Consider the following 12,871-nt stretch of genomic DNA (forward strand, 5'->3'; position numbering starts at 1 on the left):
GATTCTACACACTGTCCCTGCTTCCTCAGACTTCCCAGGGTCCCAGGATGCCAATACCTTGCCGTGTGGCATTGGACAAATTACCTCCTTATTTGGCCTCGGTTTCACAATATGAAAACGATACGGCTGGACTAAAATAATGGTTTCAAATGGTGCTCACAGACCTTTAGGGGTTCAGGGGCTGCTGGGCACTGCCCTCCCCTGCCCTCCGCTTCACCCATTGCCACTCGGCTTTCCATCTACACTGAAACAAGGCTTCTAGGACTCAGACCTGAGAATCACTGGCTCCACGAGCTTGCTTTCAACACGAACATCCCAGGATCCCCAAATGCGGCCTCCCTCGTGGCTACCTGGCTCCACCGTTCTAGGCTTTAGAGACGTGCCAGTCAGAAGTGATCAGCACGGAGGGAAAAGAGAATGGGGATGGCTAGCTGTCTGGTGTTCCTGTGGTGTGGTGGAAGGAACGCTGGCTCAGCGTTCCAAATCAAGTCTCAGTCTCCGCTCCCACCATCCACTAGCTGTGGGACTAGACTGGCACCTTTATCTCTCCCTGCCTCTCTGCCTTCTTATCCGTAAAATTGGCAAGGTGGCCCCCCTCCTGCCTTTCTCACAGGGTTACGATACAGATGAAGTAAGATAAAGGATTCCTTATGAAAGGATTGGAAGACACAAAGCAATGGAAAAACATTCCATGCTCATGGATTTGAAGAACAAATATTGTTAAAATGTTAATATTACCCAAAGCAATCTATACATTCAATGCAATTCCTATCAAAATAACACCAGCATTCTTCACAGAGCTAGAAAAAACAATCCTAAAATTTGTATGGAATCAGAAAAGACCCCAAATAGCCAAAGTAATGTTGAAAAAGAAAACCAAAGCTGGAGGCATCACAATTCTGGACTGCAAGATGTACACTATTCTTGATGAATAGTGTAATCATCAAGACAGTATGGTACTGGCACAAAAACAGACACATGGATCAATGGAATAGAAAAGAGAATCCAGAATTAGATGCACAAATGTATGGCCAACTAATCTTCAGCGAAGCGGGAAAGAATATCCAACGGAAAAAAGATAGTCTTTTAGCAAATGGTGTTGGGAAAACTGGACAGTGACATGCAGAAGAATGAACCTGGACCACTTTCTTAGACTATACACAAAAATAAATTCAAAAAGGATGAAAGACCTAAACATAAAACAGGAAGCCATCAAAATCCTAGAGAAGAAAACAGCCAACAACCTCTTTGACTTTGGCCACAGGAACTTACTAGACACGTCTCCTGAGGCAAAGGAAACAAAAGCAAAAATGAACTATGAAACCTCATCAAGATAAAAAGCTTCTGCACAGTGAAGGAAGCAATCAACACAACTAGAAGGCAACCGACGGAATGGAAGAAGATATGTGCAAATGGCATATCGGATAAAGGGTTAGTATCCAAAATCTATAAAGAACTTACCAAACTCAACACCCAAAAAACAATCAATCCAGTGAATAAATGGACAAAAGCCACGAACCTCAGCAAAAGAAGACATCCAGAGGGCTAACAGACACATGAAAAGATCACTCATCATCAGGGTAATACAAATCAAAACCACAATGAGAAACCACTTCACACCTGTCAGAGGCTAACATTAACAACTCGGGCAACAACAGATGTTGGCAAGGATGCGGAGAAAGGTGAACCCTTTTGCACTGCTGGCGGGAAGGCAAACTGGTGCAGCCACTCTGGAAAACAGTATAGAGGTTCCTCAAAAAATTAAAAATAGAACTACCCTACAACGCAACAATTGCACTACTAGGCATTTATCCAAGGGATACAAAATGCTGATTCGAGGGGCACATGCACCCCGATGTTTAGGGTAGTACCATTGACAACAGCCAAATTATGGAAAGAGTCCAAATGTCCATCAACCGACGAATGGATAAATATGATGTGGTATATACATATATATACGTATATATATACATATATACATATACGTATATATATGCAATGGAATATTACTAGGCAATCAAAAATAATGAAATCTTGCCATTTGCAACAATGTGGATGGAACTAGAAATGTATTATGCTAAGCAAAATAAGTCAGTCAGAGAAAGATAAATGTTGTATGATTTCACTTATATGTGGAGTTTAAGAAACAAAACAGATGAAGACAGGGGAAGGGAAGGAAAAATAAGATAAAAACAAGGAGGCAAACCATAGAGATTCTTAAATACAGAGAACAAACTGAGGGTTGCTGGAGGGGAGGTGGATGGGGGGATGGGTTAAATGGGTGATGGGCATTAAGGCAGGCACTTGTTGGGAGGCTCCGGGGTGGCTCAGTTGGTTGGGCATCTGACTTTGGCTCAGGTCATGATCTCATAGCTCACGAGTTCGAGTTCCACATCAGGCTCTATGCTGACAGCTCAGAGCCTAGAACCTGCTTTGGATTCTGTGTCTCCCTCTCTCTTTGTCTCTCCCCCACTTGCACTCTGTCTCTCTCTCTCTCTCGCCCTCTTTCAAAAACAAACAAACAAAAAAAGGATGGCACTTGTTGGGATGAGCACTAGGTGTTATAGGTAAGTGATGAATCGCTAAATTCTACTCCTGAAACCATTATTATACTATATGTTAACTAACTTGGATTCATTTTATTTTAATGCTTATTTATTTCTGAGAGAGAGAGACACATAGAGCATAAGCAGGGGAGGGGCAGAGAGAGAAGGAGACAGCATCCGAAGCAGGCTCTAAGCTCTGAATTGTCAGCACAGAGCCCAATGTAGGGCTCGAACTGATGAACCATGAGATCATGACCCCAGCTGAAGCCGGATGCTTAACTGACTGAGCCACCCAGGCACTCAGTAACGTGGATTTAAATAAAAATTTAAAAACATTATACAAAACTTGTGGAAAAAGTGTTTTAATCACCAAGAAATGCACATTAAAACAATAATAAAATACCTTATTTTACTTAAAAAAAAAAAAAGAAAGAAACCCATCTTTAAGAGAAGCTGATAATCAGGTTCTCAAACATCAGGGTCCCCAAAGTCCTGTTTCCTGAGAGGCTTGAGGGAACTCCCACGGGGGGGATGGGGAGCTTATACGAAGAGCCAGTGCTGGTGGGGGTCACTGGGATCGCAGGAGGCCATGGCTGGCTTTTTGTCCTTAGACGTCAAGCAGGTACCAGATCCTGAGTTCCTGATTAACTGGTCCTAAAAGATGACACAGTAGAAGGTCAATCTGGGCCTCAGATCTCTAATGGTGCTACTGGGGGGGGGGGGGGGGAGGGAGTTAGATAGGGGATGACAAATAAAAAGCAAGAGAAATGCAACAGGGCCCAAAGAGGACATTTCCAAATTTCTTTCTTCAGCTGCCAGATACCCTGTTGGGGGATGCATTCCTGACTTTCCACCTGTATCCAGTGTCAATTGCCCCTCCTGGCTTCAGCCTGAGCGGCTGGACGAGAGGAAGGCAGGCCCGTGGGGCTAACGCTTTCGGGAACCCTTCCTCTGGACGGCCAGGCTCAGAGGCCTGTGCCCGAGCTGCATACCCCCACTTCGGGCCTTTGATCATATTTAGACTCTTCTCTTCCTTGTAGGCCCAGAGTTGGTCTCCTTTCCCCCTAAGCCAGGAGTAGGGCAGGGTGTGGAGGCTCACTGGTGGTGCTAGTTTGGGACCAGTATTGTAGAAATTACATTCAATACCCTGAGGCAGTATGTGTGCTAGAAAGAACGGTGCTCTTAAGTCAGAATGATCTTGGTCTGAGTCCCAGGCCATTGACTAGTGACGGCGCTCGGGCCAGACACATGCGGGCAACACCTCCTCGGGACGGGCCTCTGAAAGATTAACCACACCCGGTGTGCGAACCCGGCACACAGAGGCCAGGCAGGAACCTTAAGTGCCTTCACCTTCATCTAGTTGGGTTCAGCCTGAAAATACTGGAGCCACGACAGCGATGGCCATGGACTGTTAACTCCTAATCCCTGCTCTGTATCAGCCAGAACTAAGACTTCCCCAGACGTTACCGAGGCCCCGAGGCCCCCGCCTGTGACCAAGCCCACTTTCTCCGTGCTCTCTCCATCGTTCTGATCCACCACACGGTAGCTCAGGCACAAGATGCAGAAAACGAGGAGGGAGGGGGGCAGTCGTGGCTCCAGGTTATGGATGAGCCTTCTGGGGCTGCTGACTCACCTGGGTCAATTCCCATTCCTCATCCTTGGGGACTTGGCTGTTTTTGCCAGTGAAGTGACAGCTCCGCAGGCCGAGAGTGAGGCCGCTGGCGTGTAGACACAGCTGCTTTGCGATGTTATGGCGAAGGTCCCTCTGGGTTGTGTACTCAAAGTACTAGAGGTCAGGACAGAGAGGGAGGACAGTTTGCCCACTACCTTGCAGGGCCAACCCCCCTAAGATTCCGACCAGAGATGACCTTCTAGGGAAGCGTGTGACCGGGTGCCAAGACTGCCCTAATTCCCGCACCGCCTTCAGAACTTTGACCATACCGAGGTTTTACCGGAATAATCGTTGCTTAAGATTTTTTCTTTAAAATCATTAAAAATTTAACTTAGCTCCATTTTATGCATTACCTGTGAAATCGTGTGCTTGATACGCTAGTTGCTTTGCTTAAAACTAAAAAAAAAAAAATGTTCGCCCATGTACCATCTAAAATCATCAGCAGGCCAGTGGTACAGGAAATGGCTTTAGAATGACTTTGTTTGGATTGCATAGGTTGGCAGTGTGTTCAATGTCCCTTTCCTTGCTTTGGCTCTGTTTCAAGTGCCTCCTACTTACCAAACACTGAGGGACTGGGGCGGGGACTGAGGACTAGATGTTCCTCAGGGAAGAACTGGGCACTGGAAAGCGTGGGTACATTTCCAGGATGCCAGGTAACTGTGACAGGTCAGTAGAGATGGCTGCTTTGGGGGTCACTGCTGGGTGACAGAATCAGAATGGCAGCTTCTGGGCAGGGGAGGCTCTGAAGCTGAGTGTGGGTGAGCGAGTGCTCAGAAGGTCTCCACAGTTACTCTCAAACCTCACTCGCGGTAGCTGGCACCCTCCAGAAAGCCTTCCTGATTAACAATTGCTGCCTCTGACCCCCTCTCTAGCACCTATCACTGATGCCCAGTGCTCCCGGGTGTCCCTGCTTCGTCCTTCAGACCTTGTCTGCCTGTATCCTGTATTCCCCCTCAGACTGGAGCCTTCTGAGGGCAGGGGTGCTATCTCTTCCTNAGTCTCCACAGTTACTCTCAAACCTCACTCGGTAGCTGGCACCCTCCGGAAAGCCTTCCTGATTAACAATCGCTGCCTCCGACCCCCTCTCTAGCACCTATCACTGATGCCCAGTGCTCCCGGGTGTCCCTGCTTCGTCCTTCAGACCTTGTCTGCCTGTATCCTGTATTCCCCCTCAGACTGGAGCCTTCTGAGGGCAGGGGTGCTATCTCTTCCTCTCCCTGGATCTCCCCAACCCCAGTCCTCGGGAAAGGACTATTCTGAGTGGAGAAAGGAGCCCGTGAAGAGAGGAGCTGATCAAGAAGCAGGCTTCTCCTGGGCCTGCCCCGTGAGGGGCGGCTGCGTACCTGGTTGCCACCAAGGCCGTGGCAGGCGTACATGATGAGGGGCTTCCCCCCGTGGTTGTTCTCGCCCACATCCAGGCACTGATCGACGCCAAGGTTCCTGATCTGCAGAACGGGGAGCAGAGAGGGGAGCCGGGAGGACACAGTTAGGCAGCTTTTGGTTTGCGGTGTGGGGTTCCACTGGAATACACTGGCGGGGCTGGACTTCCCCTCTGTGATTTTTTCTCCTCTGCTCATTAACCCAGATGCCTGGAGTTAAGAGTAAAGTGAGGTGCTTCGCCTAGAGGCGGGGCACAGGCAGGCGGGGCAACCTCCCAGGCTCCCTCGGAGAAGCCCTCGGCCCGTGGGAATTTCCTTATGAGTGATGGTTCTCAAAGTGTGATCCCCAGGCCGTCGGCATCACCTGAGGACTTGTTAGAAATGCGAATTCTCAGGCCCTGTTCCAGTCCTACTGAATCTGCATTCTGCGTTTTGCTTTATTTTTTAGTATTTTTTAAAACTTCATTTGAGAGGGAAAGAGGGGAACAGAGGGAGGGAGAGAGTGGGAGAGAATCCCAAGCAGGCTTCATGTTCAGAGTAGAGCCTGATGCAGGGCTCGATCCCCCAACCCTGGGGTCATAACGTGAGCCAAAATCAAGAGTCATGCTCAACTGACTAAGCCACACAGGTGTCCCAGCAATCCATGTTTTAACCTGCCTTCCAGGTGATTCCATTGCAAGTGAATGTTTGAGAACCACTGCTTATGGGCTGTTTCCCCCTTGCAAGGTTTGAGCTATCTCTAGAAGCCCAAAGTGGCCTTCCAGTACTCCTTTGGATAAAGGAGTGTAGAAAGTAAAAATCAATTCTTGTTTGCTGTCCATCTGCGGGGTCAGTGGTCTTGGACCACTCCTGGGGCTTCTGTGATGATGGCTGGGCAGGCTGGTTTTTAAGATTTACAGCTCCGTAGGGGCACCTGGGTGGCTTAGTCGGTTGGGCGTCCGACTTTCGCTTGGGTCATGATCTCGCGGTTCGTGGGTTCGAGCCCCGCGTCGGGCTCTGTGCTGACTGCCAGCTCAGAGCCTGGAGCCTGTTTCAGTCTGTGACTCCCTCTCTCTCTGACCCTCCCCTGCTCACGCTGTCTCTCTCTCTCTCTCCTAGAAATAAATAAAACATTCAAAAAAAAAAAAAAGACTTACAGCTCCGTAGAAGGTGGGCGTCAGGTCGGGAACAAACATCTCTGGGTAGATGTTGTGCAGGAACCAGGAAAAGTTGTGACAGTGTAGTCGTTCCTTTAGCTGCAGTCGTTCCGAAATGTCACCGAAGGATTTCTGTCAACCAAGCCAACCCCCAAAGGGTGAGTACCACCAGCCTTGACCTTCTGGTATGGTCGAAGTAACCAAGAGTTTCTGGGGCCACTTTCTCCCAGAATGGGTCTCCTGCTCATGCCTGCTCAGACCCTGTTGGGGTTACCGGCTTAGCCCCACATCGAACCCCAAGCCCACTGTCTTGGCTTTGGGACGCCCACCCATAGCTCCCTTCCTCCTGCATCTCCTGACGTTCCTGTCAGTTTTCTCCCAGAGCTCAATTCCGAGCCTCTCAGAGCAAAGCCCTTCTTAAGAATGCTAGGGCTCTCGAGGCGGGGCCAACAAAAGCTCCTCCTATTCACTGGCCTTCAAAATCTGGCATCTCTGGGCTTTAGCTCACAGGGTCTGAGGGGTAAAGGGAGGCACCAGATGGTAGCGATGGGTGGGCTTCTACCATTCAGCCCTTGACTGGGGTCTGGGATTGCATACTTCTCTTCACCCAAGCACCTCCGGAGCACCATTTCCTCTCACCTCTTGAGCCATCTTTGCTGCCTGCAGATTCCTCCGGTAGAAGATCTCCTTGTAGCCATCCATCCACACCTCAGCCAGGCGCACCTGGTTGCGAGCAATGACGCTGACGCCCTTGGGGAAGGTGTGAGGGCTCTTGGTGCGGAACACGTGACCTACCACAGAGCAGGGGATGATCTCCATTTGGCCCCCGCACTGCCACACCTGCCACAAGAGGACACAAGATAGGGCCTTCAGGGGGGGTGGTGGGTCACCGTCCCCCTAAGCAGCTCTGTTCTCTTCCCAGGGCACTAGGGTCCCAGGTTTAAGAACTCAGGGCAATGCTGCTCTCTCCTAGGAAAAAAAAAAAGGACACTGACCGGGACTCTTCCTAGGCCATGACTGTGCAATCCCTAGCTTGATGGTGTCAGTTCAACTCCGATTTAAGCAAGTGGAAGTTTGTGGGGTCCCGAGGGCTGTCAGGGCCCACTTCAGAGAAAGGACAGTTGGCTAACTTTGTGTCTGTATACCTACTCTAAGCTCTAGGCACTTGGCGTGTTGACCTGGGAATGTGGAGTTTATCAGCTTACCCAGGTGTTACTGGAAACTCAAGCTCCCTCAAATCAAGAGACCTGTGGCCCAATCAGAGCATTGGCGCATCAATCATAGCAAGGATAGTCATCTTTTTTAGGTTTTGTATTAGTAGGTATGTCGTTATTTGTCTTAGTACTGCAGCGACAGAGATACATGACCATGGTCATAGTAACACAGGCATTAGTGATGTGCTTAATCTGTGCCAGGCACGGCGAGAGGTGACTTCATGAACGAGCTCATCTACTTGCTAATTACCTCTCCCCCAGCGCGGGGGGTCTGTGTGGATTTCATGCAGAGGAAATTCTTCCTTCCTAACCTAATCCTGAGTTGCCTTATTCCTGGAACCCCTCAAGAGTTCTGGAGTCTGCCAGAGTTTCGGCCACCATCTTGAGTAACACAGAGCTTGCTGAGCAGAGGGTAGGAAACTTCCAAGGCTACCAGGGCCTGTGCCCTCTAACCTGGAAAGGGAAACCCAACTATTCTTGAGAAAGAACAGTGATTGCTGACTGATCTGTTCCACCTTCACCCTAACGCTTGTCCACAGACCTCACGAGAGATGTCCCAGTCCTCAGGTGCCCCTTTACCACTGGTATCCCTTCCCTCTGAGGAAGTCTGCCCAGTAATTTGATCCACGTTGTCCAGTCTGATTCCCAAAGTCCTACTGCCACGGACGGGGGTGGGGGGAACAGAGGAAAGGGGACGGACACCAGGACAGGAAACGACCACCCTTTTCAGTCCACCTCCAGATGTGATATCCCTGAGGCTGCCGCTGCCTGAGAGACCGGGCCTCAGGCTGTCCCCCGGGACACCGTGGCTCCCCCACGAAGCCCTCTTCACTCTCACCCGGAAGGACATTTCCACGTTCTCCCCTCCCCAGATCTCCATCTGATTATCATAGGTACCGATGTGCTCAAAGTAGGACTTGGAGATGGAGAAGAGTCCGCCAGCAAATGTCGGGGACCTGGGGAGACAGAGGGAGAAGCTTTTTTTGGGGGGGGATGATACATAGAAGCCTGGGATGGAAAGCTGAGGACCCAGTGCTAGCTAAAGCCCGGCCACTCCCCACCTCCCTTCTTCCTTCCTGGGATGTACAGCCCCTCTTCCATGGACTTATTCCTTCAGCAAGTGTTTACAGAGCTTTATTGTGTTCTCTCCACCTCCGGGACCAGGTCAAGGAGAGATGTAACTGTCACCACTCTCTTCTGAAAAGCACTCACTCGTTCGTTCAAGGTAGGATCTATTACACACCGGCCACCAGGGCCCATGTGCACATAGTCACATAGTCTAGAAAGCTCTCGTTGTCTGAGAGCTCAGTTGAGCAGCAGACGGTAGAGGCACCATTGTTTACTTTTGGGCAGCAAAGTTCCTAGAGCATAGTAGTTACTCAGTTATCAGAGGCTGTGTGAAACTGTCTTTGGAAACAGGATTCAAACCATGAACGAACGAACATTATGACCTGGATGGACCCTCTTCTGTTTCAGAATCCCTGGTCCTTTTTAGGGATTAGAAAGGCACAATGTTAGTAGGGCCTAGTCCCTCTGCAAAGACACTTTAGCTTTGAGGAAAGCTGCCAGCCGCTTTGAACAAAGGAATCCGATAACAGGTGCCCCTGGAAACAGAGTAGGAAGCGAGGCAAAATTAAGCTCAATTTGGACTAATGGGAGCATTTGGAGATTCCAAGGAGCCTCTGGCTTTCAGACAAAGGCAGGGAGGTACAGATCCACTGTAGTGGAAATGCGCAAAAACGTCCCATTTCTAGACTTCAGATACCACGTTGCTCATAAGAGAGGCTGGGCTACGGGTTGAAGGCAGGGTCGGAGCCTGAGGAAGACAAGGGCAGGAGTCTATATATAATCATTAGCTGTTGGCATCTGCCCCCTGGCCAGACTGGCTCGGATAGGGCTTTGCTGCCTTCAGTGGGTGGCCTCATGTGCTACAATCCAGCAGAGAGATACTGGAACCTTCTCTATAAACCCAGAACCCATCAAGGTGCTTTACACACAGCAGGGGCTCAGTGCTCACTGGACTGACTGGTCAAGGAGCCCGACCTTAGGTTACCCTACGGATGCTCTTGTCACCTTAAAAGTAAGGAGTTGGCTCCCAGTGCCACTTTCTGGAAGGAATTTCAGTCAGGAGACTGTCATGCTCAGGCAGGCCTTCTGTCACTGGCTCTGGCCTCTCCCGGGCATCCTAAGCCACCCCAAGTAAGGCCTGGAAAGCCTCAGAAAGCCCTGAGACTCCAGATGAGCACTTTGGAGCTAACTTGCTTCTTCTTGAGGGTCTCCCTGACTGGAGCCTACTTTAAAAATAGCTAATTAAAATAAAATAAACATGTGGTCTCTAGCAACACCAACAGGCAATCTGGAGAGGGAAGGACAGGGCGGGTGAAGGAGGGGCAGACCCTTTTAAATATCCACCCTATAGGTCAGGGGTGGGCAAACGATGGCCTACGGGCCAAAGCTGGCCTGGCTTCATAAGACTCTGGGAAAAGAAAGATTTCTTAACATTTTTAAATGGTGTTTAACAAAAGCAAGCAAACAAACAAACAAAAAACAAGCCAACTGAGAATAAAGTGCAACAGACTGTATGTAGCTGGAAAATCCTAAACTATATGCCATCTGACCCTTTACCAAGAAAGTTCAGGGCAACTGTACCATACTGCAGAACACCTGTCTGTTTTCTTTTAATATGTTTTCAGTCTTTTCAAAGGTGGTGACCCCCACTGTTGTTTAACATAGTGCTGGAAGTCCTAGCATCAGCCATCAGACACCAAAAGGAAATCANGGTGGTGACCCATGAGGGCTATTCCACAAAGACCTGTACCCGCCAGCTCTCAGCACCTCTGCAGGCACCAGTCATGACCTTCCACGTGTGGGGAGGAATGAACAGAGGAACTAGAGAAAGCCCTTCGTGAGCACCTGGCACACCGTGAGGGGTGAGGAAGGGCAAGCGGTTATGGCGTGAGGCAGCGCGGTGCAGCGGTTAGGAGCACAGTCAGGGTGAGGCCGGCCAGGATGGCTTTCCCAGGCCACCGGTTGCTAGCCACCTGATTTGAGGCTGACTGCTTGCTCATCACTGGGGGCCTGGGCTCTCACCCGTACAGCAGGCTGATCCTAGTACCCACCTCAGAGGGGATGAGGATTAAGGAAAAGATGTCAAGGGCTTCCTAGAGCACCTCGCAAACGCGGAGGTTAGGATGGCCCAGGCCCCTGGGGGCCGGCGTGGGGCTCAGCAGCCAGGGTCCTTACTTGATGGGGTAGGTCTCATCTTTGCGCCTCTGCTTCTCATGTGCGGGGAGAGCCTCCCAGCCAAAGGTCAGGCTCCAGTCAAAGTTGCCACGGCTGTGGACCCTGCCCCTCGGGACGGGCTTGGAGAACTCAAAAGTGTTCAGGTCAATGGTGACGATGTCCGGGCTCACCACCACTGTCTCGTCCTCGGCAATGCGAGCCAGGAGGGGCTCCAGCCAGCCGTGGAAGCACTCACCTGCAAGCCGGGACCGGGAGACAGCGGTCAGGGTCGCACCCACAGGCAAGCCCATGCCCCACGCCCGCGGGGAGACTCGGGTGGACTGGAGAACCTTCCACACGCTCCCTAGTGTTAGAGAACGGGAGGCAAGCTCCACAGCTGGAGAAAGCATAGAGTGGTCTCCCGAGCCCCTCCTATCCAGCCCCCTCACCCAACCAAAAGGTGGAGGTAACTCTGAAGGGAAGGATGGAGGGCTCGGGGGAGTAACACGGTCAACTCAAACGATCCAAAGCACAGGGAAGGCCCCGGATGGATGGCTTCACGGTTTCCACCTATCCACTGTGTGGGTTTCAGAAGGGGGTGCTCCTCTCCCAGAGGGACCGCACCTCCAGATTCAGCTCCGCTTGTGGAAGAGTAATCCCTTTCACTTGTCTAGCCCTCTGAGATCTTCAGGGAACTGCAGAGATTACGTTATTTGGACTTCGGAGTAGTAAATCTGCTGGTGAGTAAGGCTGACATCCTCATTCCCACTTTACAGATGAGGAAACGGAGGCGGTTAGCGGCAGAGCCAGAAGGCAAACCCAGGTGTCCTGACTCCGAGTCCAGAGCTTTCCCTAATACATATCACCGCTTCTAGGGAACAATTTCTTTCTAGACAATGGTGGGGAGGTGTTTGGGTTTGGGGTGGGGGGGACTTTATGGCTCCATGTGGCCCTATGGGAAAGCTCCATACAAACCCAGTTCCCTCTCTGAGGGGCTGAGCTCACAATGAGGTACAGAGCAAGCAAGAGGAGGGAGGGGGGGTCTGGGGCTCCAGAGCACACTGTCGGCAACTGTGGGGTCACCGTCGTTTTAGGGCCGTGAGTGCCTGCTGATTAAACGTTCTTGGGACCGGGACGCGGAGAGGGCACGAGAAGCGGAATCCCAAGCCACCTCCAGTCCCAGAACAGCAGGGGCCTCGGTGATGTCCCAGCCTGGCTCCAAGCTCGGTCTGCCAGGGGGTGGGGGAGGGGAACAGACCATCCCCAGGTCCCCCGGGTGCCAGGCTGGGCCCCTCGTACTCACAGTGGGCATCCAGGAAGGTGAGCACCTCCGCCTGCGCCACGCTGGCTCCCAGCAGTCGGGCAGTGATCAGGCCCTTTCGCTCCTCCTGCCGCACCACCCTCACGATCTGCAGCTTCTTTACGTACTGCTCCAGCTGTTCCTTTAGATACTCTGGAAGGGACAGCGGCATTGGTGCCAGCCCACGGTCGTGTAGCAAACCTAACCCCTGGGGAGCGCCAAGCTGGGTGCTTTCAGGCCCCCAGTAGGTCTGAACACCTACTGACCTAAGCAAGTCCAAGGGCGCCGAGGATGGGAGGGTGTGGAAGGAGGAAGTCCTGCGTGTGGCCAAGCAAACCCTGCCACCCCGAGCCCACCGTGCCAGGAGACTGTCTGCACCATGCCAATCCCGTGCCTGTTCAC

At 51.2% G+C, this 12,871-nt stretch overlaps 1 protein-coding gene across 4 annotated transcripts in view; it reads right to left on the bottom strand.

The window, feature by feature from the left end:
* Positions 1 to 2,892: 2,892 nt before the first annotated feature.
* The window catches only part of GALNT6 (polypeptide N-acetylgalactosaminyltransferase 6), a 35,621-nt gene continuing 25,642 nt past the window's right edge, over positions 2,893 to 12,871 (bottom strand). For all 4 annotated transcript variants that reach the window (XM_077753413.1, XM_077753415.1, XM_077753416.1 and 1 more), the window contains exons 5-12: positions 12,473 to 12,622; positions 11,191 to 11,425; positions 8,786 to 8,903; positions 7,373 to 7,573; positions 6,734 to 6,865; positions 5,562 to 5,663; positions 4,180 to 4,332; positions 2,893 to 3,200 (exon numbers count right to left, since the gene is read on the bottom strand). In XM_077753413.1, coding sequence (XP_077609539.1) covers positions 3,087 to 3,200; positions 4,180 to 4,332; positions 5,562 to 5,663; positions 6,734 to 6,865; positions 7,373 to 7,573; positions 8,786 to 8,903; positions 11,191 to 11,425; positions 12,473 to 12,622 — 1,205 coding nt within the window. In that variant the 3' untranslated portion in view covers positions 2,893 to 3,086. The remainder of the gene's footprint in view (positions 3,201 to 4,179; positions 4,333 to 5,561; positions 5,664 to 6,733; positions 6,866 to 7,372; positions 7,574 to 8,785; positions 8,904 to 11,190; positions 11,426 to 12,472; positions 12,623 to 12,871) is intronic.

The sequence above is a fragment of the Crocuta crocuta genome, unplaced genomic scaffold (genome assembly GCF_008692635.1).
Source record: "Crocuta crocuta isolate KB4526 unplaced genomic scaffold, BGI_CrCroc_1.0 scaffold30, whole genome shotgun sequence".
Taxonomy (NCBI): Eukaryota; Metazoa; Chordata; class Mammalia; order Carnivora; family Hyaenidae; genus Crocuta; species Crocuta crocuta.